This window comes from Amblyomma mixtum, chromosome 3, assembly GCF_055824585.1.
Source record: "Amblyomma mixtum isolate Tamu chromosome 3, ASM5582458v1, whole genome shotgun sequence".
Lineage (NCBI taxonomy): Eukaryota > Metazoa > Arthropoda > Arachnida > Ixodida > Ixodidae > Amblyomma > Amblyomma mixtum.
Window position 1 is genome coordinate 18,255,707 of NC_143014.1, and position 23,091 is coordinate 18,278,797.

Sequence of the window (23,091 nt, forward strand, 5' to 3'; positions counted from 1 at the left end):
CCGCGGCGGGGCTCACCATAGAAAATAACGGAACAAATTTCTTATCACAACGAACCATTTTGGGACGCGTTTCCACTTCAACGAAATTTTTTCTATGCGAAGCTGGGTTTAAAAATCTATCTTACAATAAAACAACCATATCGCCGCCCATCTGTGAACTTCCATTGGTCCGCCATTGCTTGATGGTGATGACAATCGGGCTGGCTGCCTTGCAACAAGGCGCGGGTGCAAGCTCCTGTTTTCTTCCAAGCCAGAGTCGCAACCAATCCATCGTCAAAGGACGCAGCATCCTGGCAACAGCAGCAGCGCGTTTGCCCTAGTTTTGTACACTCGTGCTTGTGCACTGCACTTTGTCTAGGAAGCAGAAGTTATTTCCTCTTGAAGATAAGGCACGAATTATCAGTGCGGCATCCAGTGGCAGAAAAAAGGGAGACGTTGCAGCGGATTTCAGCATCTCACAGCGGCCAATGTGGCATGGGCAGCCCTTCAAGACTCCGGAGATGTGCCGGCCAATGTTGACATCAACGATTACATTGCTGTTGACAGTGAAGTGCTGGCTGCTCACGAGGAGCTAGCCATAGTTGAGGGCGTTCGCCACAGTGACACATCGTCGGATGATGACAGCGACACCATCTGCACTAAAAGTGATGGAAGCATTTGATATGCTCCGCAGATTCATTGGTGCTCACGATGACGACGTCGCGATGCAACTGCTCACCGAGTGCAAAAGTCGCGCCACGGCACTAGTGGCAAAAAAAAATAAAAAGCAGAAGAAGCTGACCGACTTCATCGGAAATAAATTACGTTTCGCGATATGTCGTCCAACCTGACAGTGTTTTTGGGCTGTTTTCACCTCAACAAAATTTTGCTTCAACGAAATTTTTCGCGCGCACTGTCAGTTTCGTTGTAGCAAGGTTCAAGGTATTAACTAATGGGCCTTTTCGATTATCCGCCTCTGGCAGCCTGCGGGCTGCTTGCGGGCTGCCCGAGCGCGGCGCCAGGCGTTCGATTTTCTCGGGCTGCTCCACGCACTTCCGGTGGCTGCCCGGAACGCGTTCATTTTTCTCTGGCTGGCCGGTTTCGGGCTGCCAGACTCGCCAGGACGATTTTGTGCTGGCAGCGCTCGGGCAAATAGCAGATGACGGAGAGGTGAATGGTAGCAAAAAGCTCGCGCGGCCATTTTTATATGGACTAGAAGGACCGCGGTTCTTCATGCGATGTTTTGCGCAATGCAGGCGCTATGTTTTGACTAGGCCACGGTGCATATCGACTGTGTCACCTGCAATGGCACCTTTTGCAGTAGTTCTCGCTGTTTATTGATATGTTTTGCGTGCGTATGCGCGATCATATTTCGATCGTCTCACCACCTCGCAAGCACAATTGCTCGCTTCATATTACAATCGCATACTTCTGATTCACAAAATATTTCGGCTGTTAATTTCGTGCACCCGGCTGATATTGCAATGGTGTTCGAGGCCTTTCACGAGAGCAGCCGCAGATTCCAGTTCCGAGTACGCGTTCAGACGTGCGCATATATATGCATGTGCTGAACGTGTTTTACGAAGTGTTGGTTGAGCGCAATACGGAAGCATATGGTCTTCATTGCGTTTGGCGCAGTGCAAAAGCGGATATGCTTTGAAAAACGCTTGACTGAAACATATCCTTTATTAAAGCCCTCACGAGCACATTGCTCGAGGCATCTCTGCAGGCATATATGTGGCCACACAGTTGTCGCTATTATGGCAGCCGACCAAGTGCTGATTCTGTTGTCGCCAACTGTTGTACAGCTTGATGCTCGGGCCTTCTACCACATACCGTATAAACGCATGTAAGGGTCGCACCCATGTATGGGCCGCACCCCCAACTTCCCGAAGCAAATATTTAAAAAAAAAAATCCATGTAAAGGCCGCACCCCGAACTTTCCACGACCCACGTGTGGTTAGCCTTCAAAATGCACGCGCACGGAAGCTTCCAGATGCCGTCCACGGATGGCGCCGATGTCGCGAGTCATCATCATTATCATATTTTCTTTCTGCCGCGAGCTTCCGCAATCCATGTCGTCATCGGTATCATCAGCCCTGGCCACCCCGGCTTTGTTTTGCGACTGTCGAAGGCACGCGAGTTCTAGCAGCGTTGTTGGCGTGGTCGCACGGTGTTGCAGCTCTCGTGTGCGCTCTGCTTTATTTTTCACGAATCGCCGTCGAGCGTTGCCATTCTAGCACGATGGGCAAACATATTAGTAGCTACACGGCAGGCTTTAAACTGAAGGTAGTGGAGTTTGCCCTCGAGCACGGCAAGCATGCGGCGGGTAGAAAATTTGGCGTGGACGAGAAGTGCGTCCGAAGGTGGTGCAACCAGAAGGATGCGTTGAAGAACACCAGCTACAAAAGGCGTGCTTTTCGAGGCTAGCCATGCAAGTATCCAGAGCTGGAAGAAGAGCTGTTCCGCTACGCAATGGAAGTGCGGAACAATGGTTACGCATTGACGACGGACATGCTGCGCGTGAAGACGCAAGCCTTGGCGCGTGCGAGAAGCATTCCCCGCGAGGAGTTCAAAGATAGCGTCAGCTGGTTACGAAGATTTTTAAAGAGGAAGGGCCTATCCTTTCGGCGAAGGACCACGCTGTGCCAGAGGCTGCCCCCCGACTACACCGACAAGGTGCTCAACTTTCAAAGGTACGTTATCGGTCTGCGCCATGAGCACAACTACATGTTGCCACAGATAGCAAACGCCGACCAGACCCCCATGTGGTTCGACTGTCCTGAGAACTGTACAGTTGAACTGAAAGGAAAGAAGAGCATTTCTGTGCGGACAACCGGCGCGGAGCGGAACAGTTATGCTGTGCGTCACCGCGGACGGGCGGAAGCTGCCCCCGTATGTAATTTTGAAAAGGAAGAGGATTCCAAATGAGGCTTTTCCCGAGGGAATTGTAGTTCGAGCCCAAGAAAAGGGCTGGATGGACAATGAGCTTGTCCTCGATTGGATTAAAAGCGTTTGGCAAAATCGCCCAGGCGCCATGTTGGCCAAACGATCGCTGCTCGTCTTAGACAGCTTCCGCGGTCATTTAACGGATAGAGTCAAAAAACACCTGGGCAGTATCCGCACAGACATGGTCGTTATTCCGGGCGGCCTCACCGGCGTGCTGCAACCCCTGGACGTGAGCATTAATCGGCCTTTTAAGGTTGAATTCCGGAGGCAATACTCGGAATGGATTGCAAACGGCGATCACGATGAGACTCCGACCGGGCGGCTCAAGAGGGCACCACTCGCAACTGTGCTGGGCTGGATTTTGTCCGCGTGGAATTCGGTGTCTACGGACATTGTATCCCGCAGTTTCAAAGTGACCAGGATTTCCAACGATTTGGACGGAACTGAAGACGACGACTTGTGGGGTGATGAGCCAGAAGAACACAGCACCAGCTCGGAGTCTGAGGACTCCGCGAGTGATGATGACTGATGATTGTAAATAGTGACGATTGATGAGTGATGATTGTAAATAAACGCCGCGCATTCACTGATTGGTCTGTTTTTACTTGAAAAAAAAAAATTTTTTTTTCGTATGTCGCGTGTATGGGCCGCACCCCGAAAATAGGCCCTCGAATCTGTAAAAAAAAGTGCGGCCCTTACACGCGTTTATACGGTATGCTCAAAATATCTCAGAAGTACCGTAGGCATGCATCTCCTCACGTTTGGCTCATTAAAAAAAAAAGAGAGAGAGAGATAAAAATAAGCTCTTCGTGCTGATCATCATGCAAGCACACGCGGAACGTGAGGCACCGACACGCAGGGCTTTATTGTAGCGCCTTCCATTCCAGTGCCAGTTCTCTACTATAAAGCTGTATTATTACAGATAGGATACGCAGCTAAATTCATACAGTACACCCGCTTCTTCTAGGTGAACGTTCAACAAGCTGATATGCGCTTTTGTCGAGATTATGCTTGCATTCCTTGCCCGCAGCAAAAGCCGGCGGCCGACAGACTACAGTTGAACTAAACGTATCCAGATTCTTTTCTGCTTACAGCTTACAGGAAGCAGGCTACGAGCGTAGAAATCGTGACGACCACAGCAGAGTCAATCACCATGCAGGGTCGATCGTCGCCGGTCACAGTCATATATACTTACTGCGTAGTAAGCAAGCACGCAATAATCCAAGAGTACGGCTTGTCGTTTGATAAACAATACACGGGCAGTACTAATGCATTTGCAGTACTACAGTACAGAAGCAGTACTAATGCATTTGTCACCAGTGTTAGTAATATGAAAGGCTTCTATTGCATGTGCCAGGATCGAGGTACTGCTGAACAAAGGCTCGCATTTATGAGTCGCAACATGATCTGGCAGGCGGCGTCTTTCATTGTTTAGTACTGCCTTCTTATGTTCCCGCAGTCTGTCATTGACACACTTGTCACTGGCGGCGGGATTCTGACATGAACAGTGTGTGTATTTGCCTGATAATCTTGTGATTGCCCAGCGAGGGTATAAATGTACCTGCCTTCTACGAAAATGAAACTACTTGGAAGTTGCGCTCTGTACATGTTGTGTGTGTTCCTTTGTTATGTCCCGTCTTCTTCGAGCAAGTACGTACCCGTCCAAAGATGAACCAACTCACCCAAACAAGAGTATTACTTGAACATATCTCTTCTGAGTGCTCACTTACAATGTTTAAATGTAAAAAGTCAAAATGGCTGCTGGCACTTGTGGCACTCCCACATTACTATGTCACAGCAGAGTTTGTAATGCATGGAAGCTACAGTGGGACTGGCCTTACCCCTTATCTTTGGCATGAACATCAGCTCCGTGCTGCAGAAGAAGCTGGACAATTCGCACTCGGTTGTAGCCTGCTGCCAGGTGGAGCGGTGTTGACTGCAAATAAAAGGCATTCCCCAATCATCAAACCCACCCTATGACATGCAGCACACGTGTGGATAAAAAAGGTATGTCCACAATTTTTCTGCAAGAGAATATGCTTATTTATGTGTCTGCCGAGTTGGAGAACTAGACGCTACAGCCCATCCCAGCACCATGGTTAGCTTGCCTGTAATCAGCTACGACTTGCTGTAATGATTTTGGCCATATCACTTAAGCTATGCCTCAAGTGCAATTTGTTTCACTGTGTCAACACATAAGGCAAGCAAGCTGTCCAATGATAATTCGAAATGCAACAAAACCTCAATATAAATAACACATATATTATGAACTGTTGCCTGTATCAACTGTCCCTATATTTTTTTTAACAAACATATGCATTTCTGACTTTATATATTGAATGCGGTTTGGCATAAAATGGATACACATTAAACCCGAAATTCAGAAAAAAGTAACCGATTTCATTACTGGTGGCAAAATCTGTCTGCGTAAAAATGGCAGACAATGTACTATCCAGCTCACGGTTCTGTGAAATATAGGGCATAAAATCCAACCTATTTGCAACAAGAATTATGCTAAATGCACCTGAAACAAAAAAATCAGTGCTAGGTGCAGTGGACTCTCCGAAAAAGCTAGAGCTCGCTGTGCACACAATTGTTTGGTTTGGTTTGGTTTATGGGGTTTAACGTCCCAAAGCGACTAAGGCTATGAGAGACGCCGTAGTGGAGGGCTCCGGAAATTTCGACCACCTGGAGTTCTTTAACGTGCACTGACATCGCAGAGTACACGGGCCTCTAGAATTTCTCCTCCAAAGAAATTCAACCGCCGCGGCCGGGGTCGAAGCCGCGTCTTTTGGGTCAGCAGCCGAGCACCATAACCACTGAGCCACTGCAGCGGCTGTGCACACAATTGTGTACAAAGCATATTTTGTGAAGCAAACAAATGGCATGGAATGTTTTCTGTGTGCAAGATGATGAAATTCTCCGAGCCCTTTTCTCCAGTATGCAACACCATTGCAGTGCCACGATTTGAACTGATGGACACACAGAGCAGGCAGCATTCCTAGGGTTTTGGCTTACTGACAAATGCAAAGTGCCCCCATAGTAGAATGTAGCCTGCTGTGGGTGCGCAAATCAAAACCTACTCAACTTTAGAGTGCCAGTCCTAGTTCGGTATACGGTGTGGTATGGTATATTGGGGTTATTGGGGTTTAACGTCCCACATCGACTCAGGCTATGAGGGACACCTGTAGTGAAGGGCCCCGAAAATTTCGACTACCTGGGGTTATTCCTTTTACCACTATAAGTGGCATGGCGCTAGTCAGAGCTGGACAAATTGCTGGAGTGACTACCTGCTGACCTCGCACACTGCATGCATAAAACTTGAGTGCTGTTTGGGTCATCATCATACAGTGCAACACTTCCACCTCCCTTGAGACCTGACAATTTCTGGTGAGAGTTTGCTTGACGAACTGACTCTGTCCCTTAATTATTCTGTAATCAATACATCCAACTAGGTATTACTCATAAAGCACTCCACATAATACTGGATATAGCAGATGAATTTTGCCCCCTCCAAGGAATAAAAATGCAGTCAGGATTGAGACAGATGGCTTAAGTCAGAACTGCCACCTGATGTCATAAAAGCACAAGAACACAAGTGCATTTCTCATCTATCTCGTAACATCAATGGAAAATGCTTTGGTCACCTTACGGCCATCGCTGGCGTGGCAGTTGACATTAATGGATGTGAGGAGTGACAACAACTTCTCCTCGTTTCCACTGCGGGCAGACTCGAGCAGCTCATCCTTGCGGTAGTCACCTGTGAGCACGCTACGAGTGGACGGGTCGGCCAGGTCCAGTGGAATTTTGCCATCTGTGTTGCGGATAGAGGCATCTGCCCCATGCTGCAGAAGCACTGCACTCGGGAGAACAGGACATTCCACAAAACATGAGCAAACATTCAAAAGCATGTTAGTACTACACCATTAAGGGGGAACAGTAGGTAAAATTTAGCAAAAATGTTATACTTTGATACACTTAAATATGTACTCGTATAAGCATTCGAAGATACAGCTGAACCTCATTACAAGAGACATGAATGTAACAGACAACCGGGTATAAGGGACATATTTCACTCTCACGGTTGGCCACCCTACCTAACTCTTTCCTTACGGACTCATAGGCCACTGGTCATGTATATGACTGATGTTTTGAATCTGCTGCCAAACATTCAAAACAGCCCTCCTGGACAGGCTACGCCATCTAGTTAACACCATATAACACCATTTCTTTGGTTTCAATTTTGTTTTGTCATCTTCTAACGTGAGAAGGCCACGTGGAAAATGAAACTTTGACCAGACTTAGTCATCCGGTCACCAATCATGGCATATGTTTCGCTGCACGCTCCTCAAAGGCAAAGGGCTACACTGAACACTTGTATCGGTTCTTATGCTGTCTTTTTTTTTTGAGCAGAAGTGGTGAGTTGGGCAACCACATGGAATGGTCGGATTTCAGTTTCGATTGCGAGACTTCATCTCACGAGCGAGCACATCAGCTCGTGCTCCCACGTTTTCGTTTTGCCATTCACGTTGTATTCTATGCAAAGTGCTTCGCCTGTAAATGATGAGTAGTTTTATTTGACGCTTCAGGGTCTTTGCGACATACTGCCCAGAGATTTTTACGAAATGCGCCAGCAGATATTTTATTATAATGACGTCTAGGAAGGCCACACCCCCTCTTCACCCATAAAACCCATTCACTACCAACCAGAAAAAAAAATGAAGAAAGTAGGAAGCTGTGCTGCAAAAAACAAGAAGTGTAATGTACAGCACATCCCACATCTACCTCCACTTCATGTCCTCACGTGACTGCTTTCTCTAGTGGCACAGCAGTCAGACTGCCCAACTGAAAGTGCAGTATACCATGTTCACATCTAAAAAATCGTAAGAATGGTAGCTAAGAACATGTGCAACGTTTGTACATTTTAAATTTTTTGTAAGCAATTTCTGGCTCAGCGCAGAGGCTTATTTTTATTTAGCTTGTATTTTTTTGTGTGTTACCAGCCAATAAATTTGAAAAGCTTTGCATGCACAACTCTGGCATTTTTTTTCGTTTGGAAGTATGATTAATAAGCTACAGTTTGATGTATTACAATGCACAGAGCATTTAGCACTTCTTGACGAAATGGTTTTTATTTTGAAACGCTCAAAATCGGTCATTTTTTCACGGTAGGAAAAGTGGACCTCTTTTGTAACAAACATCAGGTATAGAAGGCATTCGGTAAAAGCGGACAAGTAACCTTTGAATTTTGATAAACCTCGATTATAAGCAGCGCTGCCAACCTCCAGAGCCGCTTCTCTCCCAATTTGCAATAAAAAATTCCCTAGATTTCCCTACATACGAAAAATAGCTTTCAATAGTGAAAAAATGTATATTTATGCATAGTTCAGTGACAAGTTTTATCATGCAGCTACCCTATTACCAGACGTTGATAAGCAAATTAGCTGTAAGTTTGAAATGAAGGATCTAAAATGAAAAACTTCTAAATGAAGCTACAAGATAAACCGTATAACGCTCTTTGGAAATTACAAATTAACGGCTCTGTATCGTGTATGTGTTTTTTTGGTTTCACTGTACGCAAGATAATAGTAAACATATGCATCGGCATGTGGAATTAACTCTTTCGCTACCGCGCCATAGGCCATCGATCGCATATGATCGATTCAAATCGCTCGCGCAAAAAAGCTCATTTTGGAGAGTCGTGGACGTGCTCCGCCATCTAGCTAGCGAGCTCAACAACTGCTCTTTCGATTGCAGCCTTGGTTTCAGTGTTTTGACATGAGGGGGCGCCGTGAAAAATAAAACTTTGAACGGCCGCAGCAGCGTCAGCCGGAGAAAATGGCGTCCGCGTCGCCGCGCGCTCCTCGAAAGCGAAAGCTGACGCCGAGCACGTCGGCCGGTTTCGGTTTCGTTTTTTGCGACAAAAGCAGCGGTTATTAGTCGGGCAACAATGTACAGACGTCGGATTTCGGTTTCGACAGTGAGACTTCGCCTCGGGAGCCTGGAACGTCAGCGCATACTTGCATGTAAGTTCTGCTTTCGTTCGCCGTGTGTTTTCTGCGGCGCATACGGTTTGTAATTGATGACAGTGGTTTATTTTTATGCTTCAAGGTCCTGACAACGTATGGCGAAGGCAGTTTGCCAAATGCTCAAGGTCGCGTCGCGTTTTTCAACAAAGACGACAGCTAGGTGTCCATATCGATATCGGCACATCGCTGCAGAGCGGCGCTCGGAGGTTCGCTCGACTTCGACTTTTTTTTGATGCTCTTCACGGCGGAAATGATGAAGACCGTGTGCGGAAACACTAATAAGTATGCATGGATGAAGATTTTCAGCAAGTTCGGCATGACGGCTCATGGGAAGATGTGAATCTGTTGGAGATGCTGATGTTCATTGGAATCATCATATACATTGGAATTGTTGACCTGCCACAGCTGTATCTCTACTGAAATACCAGAATAATCTATTCTGGCCCTCTGCCATCAAAAATCATTTCTCAAAATTGGTTTTTCGCTATTTTTGTTTGTTTGTTTTTGCACATAACGGACCCGGATGATTCAGTGGCGGCAGCATCTATTGGCAAGACTTGGAAAGTGTCCTGGCTTTTGAACCACATCGCTAAAACTTATTTCATCGATCCTGATGTTTTAGAGCTTGCCTAAAATGCCAAATTTTTTCAGCTGGCTTTCAGGGAGCAGCTCATTCAAGAAATCTTCGGGTATGATGAGGGAAAAGAAGTCCACGCCCCCAATCCTCCCATAGAATCCACTCAACACCAACCGAAAAAAATTTTAAAAACTGCAACCTCCGCTATCAGAGAACAAGGGAGGAACAAAGATAAAACATTATGTGAAGCACCTGTCAGTCTACCTCTGCTTCACACCTTCACCCCTGATTGCTCTTCACAGTGGCACCACAGTCATGACCCCTGACTTGACAGGCCATGGAAAGTGCAGTAAATTTTTCTCACAGCTGAAACTGTGAATAATGACAGCTATAAACATGTGCAACAGTTTGTATATTCCAGTTTTCCTCTAATCAAGTTCTGGCTTAGTGCAGCCGGTAATTTTTGTTTTTGCTATATACTTTTTTTGTGTTTTTAGCAAATTTCACAAATAAATGTTCATTTACTTTCGCACACACAACTCTTCTGTCTGTTTCATTCCGAAGTGTAACTAATAAGCTACAATTTCATGCATTGCAATATGTGCTGGGTGTAATAGTTCTTGTGAAGAAAAATTTTCTTTCAGTACACTCCAAATCATCCATTTTTCCGCGGTAGCGAAAGAGTTAACTGAATTTTTTTCCTTTACATTGTGTCGCTTTCGACTTCAGCCGAAGGATACCACGTGCAAAATGACTGGAGGTCACCTGAGGAATGTACGGAAACGTTGTAGGGACGCCTTCGTCCCCTGCGTTCGCTTTCCTGCAACGCACTAGTTCCCCGTGGTTAGCTTCCCCGCCATGCACCCTTCTCAGTAGTTGTTACTTTAACTAACAGGGGAGGGCGCTCACGTCGCAGCGACACCAGCGCCACGGATGGCGTTTTGCTGTGCGCGTGCGGGGGAGAGCCGGTTCTCTTCAGCTAAGCATCGGGGAAGCGCGCGGACATTCACGCGCAGGGCTCCGCTCTTCGTCGGCGGGTGACCTCATGGTGGAAACATGTTCCCGTCAACTCGTCCCGTCTGGCCTCGGAGTTTTCCCCTTGCCCTAACGTGGGCGAAACCATAACCAGCTCGTAACCGTGCTGGTGAGTCGGACATCCTCGATTCCTCACTGTATTTTGTTGCTAGCTGGCGTTATTGTTGTTATAGCAATAAATGCCTTGTTTGTGTCAGCCAGTGTGTCGTTCCTTTGTTCCCGCAGAGCAAGGCCCGCCGTGGTCGCCGTGCGCTCGGTAGCGCTCGCGACCACGGGGTGGGGTCCGCGCGGTTTCGAACTGGGTCAGCTGCGGTTAAACGGGGAGAACGTGTTTATCTCCCCAATTGTAAACCCCATAACGTCACACAGCACACGGGCCTCTAGAATTTCGCCTCCATCGAAATTCGACCGCCGCGGCCGGGACCAAACCCGCGTCTTTGGGGTCAGCAGCCAAGCACCATAGCCACTGAGCCACCACGGCGGCAGAACTGGGAATTGTTCCCTTAGTTGGACTAGCTAAGATTTCCAGCAAGGCGCTCCTTTCTCAAACAAAAATCGCACCCTTGCTCTTTCCTAGTTATCAAAATAAACATGCAGATATGCTTACTAAATAGGAATTTCACGTCATGCAGCAAGCTCCAAATACAGCGTGAGGAAGGGGCCCGCGTGTTGAGGGAAGGCGGTGGCACGCCAGATCACAGCAGCGGGTGCCACTGGCCACATCAGGGACCATACACGTCCGATTACGTCCGTGTAAAGGCTAGTTCGCATGCAAGCGACTGAAAATTGAGCAGCGCAGCGCTGCGAAAAATTGGTAACTTGTTGGAAGAATCGCCACTCTGACTGCCGGAGCCACCGCGATGGCTCTAAACAGCTGTTGCGCTGCAGCAACAAAGCGTTTTCACTTACATGTGAAACAGGCTTTACTCGAGCGCACGGCGGAGTTGTGTGGGCCTCCGTCAGTTGTCGAGAAAAAACAACAAAAAGCTTGTACTGTCTTCCTAATTTGAGGGAGAAAAAAAAAACTCTCCGAGCAAATGAAATTTCCCTAGATTATACAAAAAATCCCTTTTCCCCTAAACAACGTCCAAATTCTCTAGATCTAGGGAAAAACCCCTAGGGTTGGCAGCACTGATTATAAGAGACATTTCAACTTAACCCACTTGCTTCTACAGTCGGAGGATCTGCAATAACCTGTGTTGGAAAGGTCACATGCGAGGAATTTTTATTTTATTCAGTTGTCAAGAAAGACACACAGCAACATCACTTAGTGAAGGAGGAGGAGGGCCAGTCATACTCTACTAAGCATAAGACTGAGCAGACAACGCAACGCAAGGGAAAAGAGGTGGTAGAAACCGAACCCACGACCTCCGAATTTCACGGCTGGTGCTCTACCAACAGAGCTACGACGACAGCTGTCCAATCTTCTGCCAACACTTGAGAGTGTTCACCAGAGCCACCCGCATCCTTAGCAGCGGACAGAGAATTCTCTATATTACCACAAGCATAATACTGTTGGGCAAATGGTCAGTGAGCAAGCTCCTTGGAGGGGAGGAATATAGGAACAATAAACTCTGCCGCACTAAAGAGAATAACATTCAGCACTGAGGCATCCACAAAACTATCACCCACACTGAAGCAATACTCAACTCGCAACACGCCAAGCAGGCTCCACCTGCTCTCAATCATCTCCCCTCACTGGCCACTTCTTGCCTCAGGAAAATGCTGCAAGGGCACCTCTGGCTACACGAACTTTGAGCTGCTCTCATCATGTTCCCCCAGAAGACAGAAATGCACCAGGGCAGTTCTGGAAGATGTGCCACATGAACGACATGCAGCGATGGCAAAGCGCTTGCTTGGGCCAACAACGTAGAAGGTGGGATGGCTTTTCTTGCCTCCTATCAACAGATGTGCTGTCCTCCCCATCTGGGCTTCAACACCTTACACTAAAATATCTTAAAAACACGAAAGAACTGCCACAGTACATGACCATTTTGCACAGCTTATACCCCTGCAGAAAAAAAAACCCACCAGGCACAATTTTGCAACACATCACTTACCTATGCACACATCAACCTTCCCCTTGATGGCAGCCTCATGCAGCGGTGTATAGTTCCAGTTGTCCCGCGCATTGGGGTCAGCCCCATGCTTGAGCAGAAGCTGCACCACCTCTGCGTGGCCAAAGGAGCAAGCATTGTGCAAGGGAATCAGTCCACCATCATCCTTGGCATGCACATTGGCTCCATTTTGAAGAAGGTGCTCGACCACGTCACGCCGTCCAAACCCTGTAAGCAAAAAATGAAAGGTGGAGCTTAAGCTACGCCTCAAGGGTATGACGTGATAGCGTAGGGGGTTAATTTCTACATATGCACACGGTCATCCTCTCCTTTACATTCATAGATCCCTGGGAATCCTCGTACCACTCCTGGTACAGTGGTGCAGTGGTTAAGCGATGCGCCACTGCCCTGCGATGGCAGGTGCTTCCCAGCGGTGGGCCTTGTGCGGCACAGGTTGATATTCCCGAGTGACCAATCAGTAATTTAACTGCCACCTGCCACGGTGGGCAGTTTGCTCACTATCCGGTGGGCAGGTTGTGATGACCTACAGGGTCTGTCCTGCAAGCAATGAGGCAAGTCGTGGCATAGCGTGCATGCACTAGATTGGGAAGCTGGTTTTGGGGGAAGGAGGGGAAACCTTCAGCTTCACAATGCGACAAGCTCAGTTGGCTTCGAGTAGGCGAAGCGGGTGGACGTGTTAGAGTGTGTACCCGTTTCATCGCTGCGTCTAGGAAACCATGGAGCAAACATTGGAACAGCGCTATGCGGTAAAGCTCTGCAATAAACTGAGTAAGTCACCTACCGAGACATTCCAAATGATCAAGACAGCATGTAGGAAAGATGCAATGCTCAGATCGGAAGTGTTCCAATGGCACAAAGCATTTACAAATGGCCGTGAAGACGTTCACTACGAGCAACGGTCCGGATGCCCGTCGACAACAGTTATAGACGGTAATGTTGATTGTGTCGTCCTGAACGTCTTCACGGCCATTTGTAAATGCTTTGTGCCATAGTAACACTTGCGATCTGGACATCTCAGCACTCCCACATGCTGTCTTGATCATGTCAAACGTCTCGATAGGTGACTTACTCAGTTTAACTCAAAGCTTCACCGCGCAGCACTGCTCCAACGTTCGCTCCATGGTTTCCTCAATGCAGAGATGAAACGGGTGCACGCCCACACACATCCATTCGCTTTGCTTGCTCGAAGCCAACTGAACTCGGTGCATTGTAAAGCTGAAGGCTCCCCCTCCTTCCTACAAAGCCGGTTCCCTAACCTAGCGCATGCGCATGCCATGTCGTGACTTGTCTCATTACTTTCAGGACAGGCCCTGTAAGTGGCTCACCTGCCTCCTGGGGTGCTCTCTAGGGACCACCTGGCAGAGTCATGCCCGTGATCTTTTGCTTACAGTGACGACACCGGATTCTGAACAACGTAGCTATCTCAGTGAAGCACAAAAGGTATACGCACAGAAGGCGCAGATTATAAGCACTGCTCTATACGCTTCACCAGCAGCAAGCTTGGCATCCTAACCCAACACAAGTGGCTCTGCAGTACATGTCAAAGTTATTTATGAACCAACTACGCACAAACGGCTACCTAAAGCAGTTATGCACAGAGGTGCGCTTAGGCGCAGGCGGTACGTGTGCTTCAAGTCAGTTTAGGAAGTGAAAGAAATAAAAGCTGCTCTAGCCAGAAGAGTTTTTCTTAGGGTCCTAGAGTCAAGGCTAGCTTTGTTGGAGTGGGCAAAATGCTAGTGCAGCCCTGATGTGTAGTAGCAATCTGACACCACTGAGAAATTTACACTGTCAAAGCACTCCTCCATGAGAACTGCCATAGTGAAAATTAATAAACGTGGCAGAGACACTTAAGAAACAGCCACATGTGGAAGACACATGTGGAAATGCAAAAGCATTACCGTCACTGGATGCACTGACACCCACCCACTTACCCACACACACACCATATACACGCACCAGTGACACCACCCAGAACACTGTACGATGTGGAGACGCTTTCATCCCCTACGTTCGCTTTCCCTCAACTCACTAGTTCCCTGTGGTTAGCTTCCCCGCAACGCACTCCCTTTAGTGGGGTTACTTTTAACTAACAGGGGAGGGCGCTCCCGTCGCAGCGACAGCAGCGCCACGGATGGCGTGTTTTGCCGCTCGCGCACGGGGGAAGGCTCTCTCTCTTCTCTCTGGGACCGGGATCGCAAGCGGACGTTTCCGCGCGCCGCTCCGCTCTTCGCCGCGAGCGTCTTGTGGTTGGAACGTGCTCCCACCACCCCGTCCCGTCGGGCCTCAGAGCTTCCCTTTGCCCTAGCGTGGGCGAACGTTCGCTCGTAGCCGTGCTGGTGAGTCGGACATCCTCGATTCCTCAGTGTATTTTATGCGAAGCATATTGCTAGAGCTACCACTCACGCCGTCGGCGTGGGACCCCTAGACATCACACCACGTGACACCGTGACGTCACACCACGTGGCACCGTGACGTCACACCACGTGACACCGTGACGTCACGCCACGTGATACCGTGACGTCACACCACGTGACATCGGATGAGAGAGGCGGCCTCCACCTCACGCCGTCGCCGTGGGACCCCTAGCTGTCACGCCACGTGACACCGTGACGTCGTCGTGACGATGCCATCGCACAGACGCCGGAATGTCCTCGAGCGGCATTCCCGCGCATTGCGAACGCGCGTTCACACTCGGTGTAGGTGAAACGCTCGCTCCACCGGGCAGGCAGACGCGGCTTCCGTGGCAATCCAGGCGCTCACCCAACGCGCGTCTCGGGGTTAGTCGGCGTTCCGCTGTAGCCATGCCGTTGTCTTCCCCCACGACGAAGGCTTCTAGTGGTTGTATTAAAATGACCAAGTATGCAACCAAGGAAAGCCATGTATTACCAAGCCTAGCCACCAATATGCTTCGCATCTGACTAGGCTTAGCCTTAGCTAAGCCTCAGCCATAATTTTTGTTGCTAGCTGGCATTATTGTTGTTATAGCAATAAATGCCTTGTTTGTGTCAGCCAGTGTGTCGTTCCTTTGTTCCCCAAGAGCAAGGCCCGCCGTGGTCGGCGTGCGCTCGGTAGTGCTCGCGATCACGGGGTGGGGTGCGCGCGGCTTTGAACTGTGTCAGCCGCGGTAAAACGAGGAGAACGTGTTTATCTCCCCCAATTATAAACCCCACAACGACTAACGGTTGCATCATAATTTTGATACGAAAATTGATTTTGCAGGAAACAAAGTGGCACGGTAACAGTCTCACATTTCGGTGGATACCTTAACCACGCCTTAATGGAACGGGTAAACTGGAAAGGGGCAAACTGGGAAGGCATACAATTGAAGGTGCGCATGTCATCAGTACGAATCCTCCTCTCAAGCTAGTCTCCAACTTGACTAGCACACGTAAGCTATATGCATCAAGAAACTATATTACACCACCCAGAACACAGTATGATAAAAGGCTGCGCCACAATTTTGGTATGAATGTTGTTGGGAAACCTGGTGCCACATTGAGGTTGACCAGTGGGAGTATATATAGATGAACGACATATTTGGTTTATGGTTTACGGACTCGGAAAATTTCAACCACGTGCACTGATGTTGCACAGTACACGGGCCTCGAGTATTTCGCCTCCATCGAAATGCTACCACCCCAGCTGGGATCGAACCCGCATCTTTTGGGTCAGCAGCCGAGTGCCACAACCACTCAGCCACCGTGCCAGCTACAAACGACATGTATATGACTGCTTGAAATGGCGGTGCTTGGCTTGCTGTGTGCCACTTGGTGACGTCGCCCTTTTTGCTTGTCATCGCTGGCATTTTCTGCACCATCTGCGAGCATACACACACGTACACCGGCTTTTGTCGTAACGGGACTAGTAATGCTTTCACAAAAAAAACAAAAAAGGGGCATTCTGGCTGAGAAAAATTTAGTGCTTCCAACTAAGCTAAGCTCTATTATCGTGTGGCCTGAATATTATCAAATCATTTTTTTTGCGACAGCATTAGAAGTCCCATTCTTGAGAAAAGCCAGCATCTGTCATTGTGCCCGTCCGTGTATTGAAAAAGCAGGTGGCAAACTGCCCACCATAGCAAATGGCAATCAAATGAATTCAAATAAATTCAGTGCAACTGCCACCTTCAGGGGGTGGAAGCAGGCTCCAGCTTTTTGGAGCAGGCACGGGAGCAGCAATTTATAGGCTATTTTGGAGCACCTTTGAAACAAGCTGACGGCTATAAATGTGACCGAGCGCATTTTTTTTTTTGTTCGCAACAAGTCATAACACTGCATGAAAATTGATTCTGTATTCCACTGGCCAGAATTATTTAGGAGGAGTGCAATGGTTCTAAAAAATTTTGCTCGAGTTCATGAAATAGACAAATGGAAGCTACCACAAACATTACCTGCAATAGATTAGCTGGTATTAATTTCAGTTGAGAATAAAAAAAAAAGCACAACAACATGATGGGGACAGAGTTTTCTGCGTAATGAACCATCAGCCACATGGAGTAACCGTGCCAATTCAATTAGAGGTCACAGCTTTCTATCTGAAAAGAAATTTGCCATTCAATACACCCATGGCTTATGAGATCCCTAATGTATTGCTGTCCCATATACAGCATGAACAAAAGTGCCATGAAAGCATGGAACTCGCACCTCAATTACTGCAATTCACTCCATGCATACTAATACACCAATCCCTCTCTCATTGCGGAATGGCAGCTTGCTCCGCTCCGAATGACGCTAATGCCTTTCCTGCCCCAGTGCAAAACATCACGGGAAGTTACCAAAGGACACTTTTTCTCATTCACTGCACGCCCACCACAGCTGCTGGTGCATTGCCTATACTCGGGGACAGCCTTCTGTGGCTATGCAATGGAAGCTACGAACGCGCCGCCTATCTCTTTAAATGCCTATCTCTCTCCCTAATGAGCGGGTAATAAGAGAGCGCTTGCGGAAAGCCTTGCTCCTTGCCCTTGTAGCTTCCACTGCGTAGCCACAGAAACCTGTCTCCAAGTATAGTACCTCTTTTCTCTTGTTTGGATGTTCCCACAATCCCCTCCCCAGCATCTACCACAAATTCTTCTGGACAGACTAGCAAAATAATGACTTGGACAGCAGACTCAGCCATAGGAATCTTTTTTGCATTGTTGTGCATTTTGTGAACTAAGTGCTGACATCACACATGAACATATTCTAAAGCAGCACAGAAGGTTTGACACCCCCTTGTTGTATGTGGCAAGGAGTCAGCCTTAACCTTTATCAATATATGCTGAGTATTTTTTAATGACTCGCCTTTTCCACGAGCTTTATTCAGACACCCTATACGACAGGCCAAATAAGGCGAACTGTACAACACCCTTGTGGTCCGTTTTCTGTTTCCATCACATGCTACAAAAGCATGACAAAGTCAAGCCTAAAGGGACCATGAAATTCTATTTACTGAGGTTAGAAAAAGCCCACGAGCAATCATTACTCCATTGCTCATCACAAGAATTTTTAAGCTAGATTCATTAACACCGGACATAAGAAATGATGCTCTTCCTCGTCCCCTCCTTCATCATGCATGCTGTCGGAAAAAATAAAGAAAACAGGTCAGGACTGCACACCCCGTGCCCCATCCCGCCAACACCACCTGGGCACTCCCACCCAGTGACATCACCAGGGCAGGGGCAGTTAAAAATACACAGTCTCCCCAATCGGTTGGAAGCTACTGCAAGCAGAAATTTATAAAGCAATTTGTAAAAATTATTTGTAAATTATAGAGCCCATCACCTGAATACTCAAAGACCACCTCTACCAATCTACTGCACTAGAATGACCATCAAGATCATTTCAGAATCCCTTTAACTCCTCTAATGCCTACATTAGAGTAAGATAAGCAATGTATTGTATAATTAATGCCAACTTTAGCATCCTTGATTTCACCCTTTCACGTTGCCTACCTTTACATAACCACCTACATGTGCTGACGCAAGATTTACAATGCCACTTCAAACCGACATGGCTTGCCATAGAAGACATTACCACACCCACTTTACTTTCTCCCGGATACACATGTCTGCATTGCCTCATGCATTGCCATGAACTGTGCAAGAAGAAATGCAAAGTGGTACATGGCAAAAAAAAGATCACACCATTTATAAAATTCCAAAAAAAAAGCAAAGGAGATTTCGATTGCTCATTTTGCTAGCCCAGTGTTAATAAGCAGACGATTTTCATGTGCAAGTGTGGCCACGCATTCTTTCAGGATGGTTCATACGCAGAGCTCACCTCCAAGAAAATTTGAATCAATACTTGCTGCACTGTCCATTTGGCTCCAGCAAAAAAAGAAAAGCTACAAATAACAGCACTTTTAGATACATTTACAAAGGATTCAAGCATAAAAGAGATGTATGGGGTTTAACGCCCCAAAGCGACTCAGGCTAAGAAGAACACCGTAGTGGAGGACTCCGGAAAATTTCACCCACCTAGGGTTCTTTAGTGTGCACTGACATTGCACAGCACATAGGCCTCTAGAATTTTGCTTCCATCGAAATGCGGTCGCCAAGGCCACATAAAGGAGCAAAGTGCAAACACCTAATCAATAACTAACGCTGGGGCCAATAGTGCTAGGCCACCTCATAACCTTTGCCAAAATTTGCCACCATGCTCCAACACCATCAGCCTAAAAAGAAAACAAATTAAAATGATATTTCAGCAATCTAACAGGCACATCATGCCAACAAAGAACTACAGCACCCTACATTATTTCCTAAACATCATATCATACACATATCATATCAAATAAATATCTGTCAGGTCAGCAACAATTTCTTTAATATGAAGGGCAATGTTAAGGCTGCATTCCGGCACCCCACTGCTCACCTGTCAACCGGACGGTGAGCAACCTGCCCAGGTGCGTGTGTGTACAACTATCCACCTGCCCACCGGCAGCTCACTTAATCATGAGGGGCTGCCCGGGAAGGCCAGCCTGGGTCACAACCCACCCCAAGTCCCACCAACGGCTGCACCTGCCATAGAAGGGCAGTGATGCATCGCATGACCGCTGTAGGAATTCCACATGTATGGATATTAACCTATTACCACTATCCAAACATGCGCCATCCATGAACACCGGAACCGAAGGAAAAACCGAACTGCTAGCACACCTAATTTGCATTTGGCCTAACTACGCAAATCGACCATCACTTCTTTTTTCCGGTCTTCATCAACAATATCACAGATAACAAAAAATGGAGCAGATATGTTCACACATAACTGGATCAGGTACAAAGATATCAGGTGCTGTGAAGATCAGATAATCGTTAAAGTACTATAGACACCAAATTTTTGCTTTCGTGCTTTCTCCTTTCAAACGATGCATTAGACATTGGTATACATAAAGCGCCCAGTGGTATTCACCTTCGACCGCTAAATAATTTATAACTGAATTTCTTGTCTCATGCTGTTTTGGTTTCATCAACCAAAAGATGGCTGTGACGTGTAGTGGAACTGTAGGTAATATGAGGCCCAAAAAAAACGGCAACATATGCGTCCTTTGTTGCAATTCTATCTTTTGAAGCAGGCTGGTTTAAGTGCTGTCGCGAGTTAAAACTACATATCAGCATTTATACTACAGTTTTTCCGTGCATCACATGACCTGAAGTTCAACTGCACGCCACAGCCATCGTTCAGTTGATGGGACTGAAACCGAAACAGCGCAAGAGAACAAATTCAATTATAAATTATTTAGCGTTCGCAGGCAAATACCATGCAACGATCCATGTATTCTAATGTCTGACACACCATTTTAAAGATGAAAACATGCAGTAAAATCAGGTATCCGTTAACTCGCCCATGCTGGTTGACACACATGGTGTCAGCACTGGTAGATGAAACGACCTGGATATGGCCATCTATGTGAACGTCACTAGAAACAAAAGCGCTCCAATTTATGCATATTGAATTTAACAATAGACACCAAATGAGTACATGAACATAAGCCCCTAGGAATTTAATTTCACGTTACTTAAAATGGAAGCGCGTTTTAGCGCATAACTACAGCCCTCTCCGCGCACTACTCATCACATTGTTTCCTTAAATTTGCTTCACCTGACAACAAGAGCTTACATTTCCCTAGTTTGCACAGTTCTGGAATGCAGCACCGTTTGCTGGTTTCGCTCTACTAACCAATGTATTGCCCAACTAGAAAGCATTCAGCGAAAAGTGATAGGGGTCATGTACGACAAGTGCAATCATTGCAATGCCCAACAAAACTTTTGCACAAGGCTGGACACCCCCATCGGAATTCATGCCGAACTGTTGCGCCCAAAATTTCTTCTTAACTCTTAGCCTTTTCCAACGCAGTAGCCTAAAGACCCTGTCACACTAGAGAGTTGTGTAGATTTTTGAGACTCGTATCCTCACTCTTCAGCACACAATCCGTAACTAAAATCTGCTGCCAAATCATGTCACCTGCACAACTTATTAGATGCTCTTTTGGCCAGCTTGTCAAAACTTAGGATGGGAATAGGTCCCAGGAGTTTGAACTGTTGCCTTTTAATTTAATTGTCTTTGATTTCTCACCCTGTGACATAGCCTTTCCCCTAGCATTATGTATTCTGCAACCCAGGGTTTTCTTCTGTCTTGACATGCCAGACTGTATGCACCTTCTTATGCATATCCTGTCCCTTCTACTGCAACAGAATTCTGTGGATTGCAATTTCTTGAATACAAAACAAAAAGAACCAGTATTTCTGCAATAAACCTTTTCAGCCAGATTTGCAGATTCATACCTACTTGTATGTTTGTTTTTTTTTTTACAGGGATAGCAGGCGCTAACAAACTGGGCAAGTGTGATCATTTTACGCACACCTAGGTATTCAACACAACTTCTTAAAGTCTGAACACAATCTTCGTCCACTTTTGTGACGGAACGAGTGCACTAGTCACACATCTCACCCTGAGCATAACGTGCAGCTTTGTGTGCTCCTGTCAGACGCCAAAATCTGGTAGTTCAAAAGTCAGTTAGCCGCGCAACATGGGTACGCTTCATGTTGAATAAAACCACATTGTCGAGGAGGCACTCCAGAAGGGCGAACGAGGAGGCGCACACACGTGTACATGCGTGCCTCTGCTTTGGCCCTTCACTCCTTAATGCTGCTTCAAGCAAAGCCTGTCAACATACAAAACATTCACCTGCTGTTCAAAATCCGCAAACATGCGATAAATATATTTCCAGAACTTTGCTCAGTGGAAAGATTTAAATTCCGGCACCAATTTAACCAGCCAAGAAACGACAAGAATGAAGCTCTTTTTCATTGTAGCTAGAGGAAGAGGTGAAACTGCAGCAGCTATTTGAACTACACACGCGCGCACGCGCACGCGCGCGCGCACGCACGCACGCGCACGTACGCACGCACACACACACACACACACACACACACACACACACACACACACATATATATATATATATATATATATATATATATATATATATATATATATATACCCATACACCCACATATACACACCAGCAGAGCAGTGAATTGGTGTGCAGTTTTATTATCATTATTTTAAGACGTGACAGTTACCGGAGCAGGCCTACCAAAGTGACCCGCGCAGCACACGTCCAGGCAAGCAATGCCCACACGAGAGAGAGAAGGGAGTACGTGCATTAAGATCATTAAGCATCAAATCATTAAGCACGTTTATTACCCACTCCAAAGGGATGAGCTATAGAGAGCAGAACGTTAGGCCTACCAGCAGCAAAGTGAAGAGGAGTGGACTTTCGTCCTGTTGTGTCCCGCGAGTTCACATTATGCGGGGTAACCAACTTCTTGACACGGGTCACGTCACCGTTTCTGCAGCCTTCAAAGAGTTCACGCCCTGCATCGGAGCCTGCTGGAGGTGCGTCAAGAGATATTGGTAGATGGGCCCGTCGGGTTGCCATCATCCATTATTATTATTATTGCGACCAGCAACGTGAGAACGTGACGTCACGAGACAGGATGAATGGATGGATGGATCGATGGATGGGTAAGTGGATGAAAGATAGAAGCATTCTCTTTGAAACGGGGTGATGGCAGTTGCTGCTATGCTTTTGAACTGCCAATTTTCTAATCGTTTTCCCTCATAGAGTTTCTTACTATTAATAGTAAGAAACTCTATGGTGTGCGCAGACCATGGCGCAGACGACCTTCGCGCGAACGCAGTGTGCAAAAGCCATAGTAGTGAAACCGCAATAGCACACGACGCCAATGAAAGGCTTCACGTTGGGCTTCACTCATGTAGGAAGGCTTCACTACCATAGCTTCATCTTTCCGAAATATCAATCGCGACTGTAAACTAAATCAGCTTTTTAATGTTTGACTGTACCAAACAATCCACGTCTCAAAGTTCTAGAACTCATAATTTTTTTCTTGTGATAAGCTTCTTGTTTAGGTAACAAGAAACGTTTAAGTAGCGTACTA

At 47.0% G+C, this 23,091-nt stretch overlaps 1 protein-coding gene across 10 annotated transcripts in view; it reads right to left on the reverse strand.

The window, feature by feature from the left end:
- Positions 1 to 22,629, reverse strand: part of Tnks (tankyrase) — a 242,880-nt gene extending 220,251 nt beyond the window's left edge. For 8 of the 10 annotated variants that reach the window (XM_089578276.1, XM_089578274.1, XM_089578280.1 and 5 more), the window contains exons 1-4: positions 22,382 to 22,628; positions 12,630 to 12,854; positions 6,576 to 6,784; positions 4,770 to 4,864 (exon numbers count right to left, since the gene is read on the reverse strand). In XM_089578276.1, the coding sequence (XP_089434402.1) occupies positions 4,770 to 4,864; positions 6,576 to 6,784; positions 12,630 to 12,854; positions 22,382 to 22,574 (722 nt within the window). In that variant the 5' untranslated portion in view covers positions 22,575 to 22,628. Of the gene's footprint in view, positions 1 to 4,769; positions 4,865 to 6,575; positions 6,785 to 12,629; positions 12,855 to 22,381 lie in introns of all 10 variants that reach the window. The other 2 variants (XM_089578278.1, XM_089578277.1) reach the window with 2 other exon arrangements.
- Positions 22,630 to 23,091: the final 462 nt, after the last annotated feature.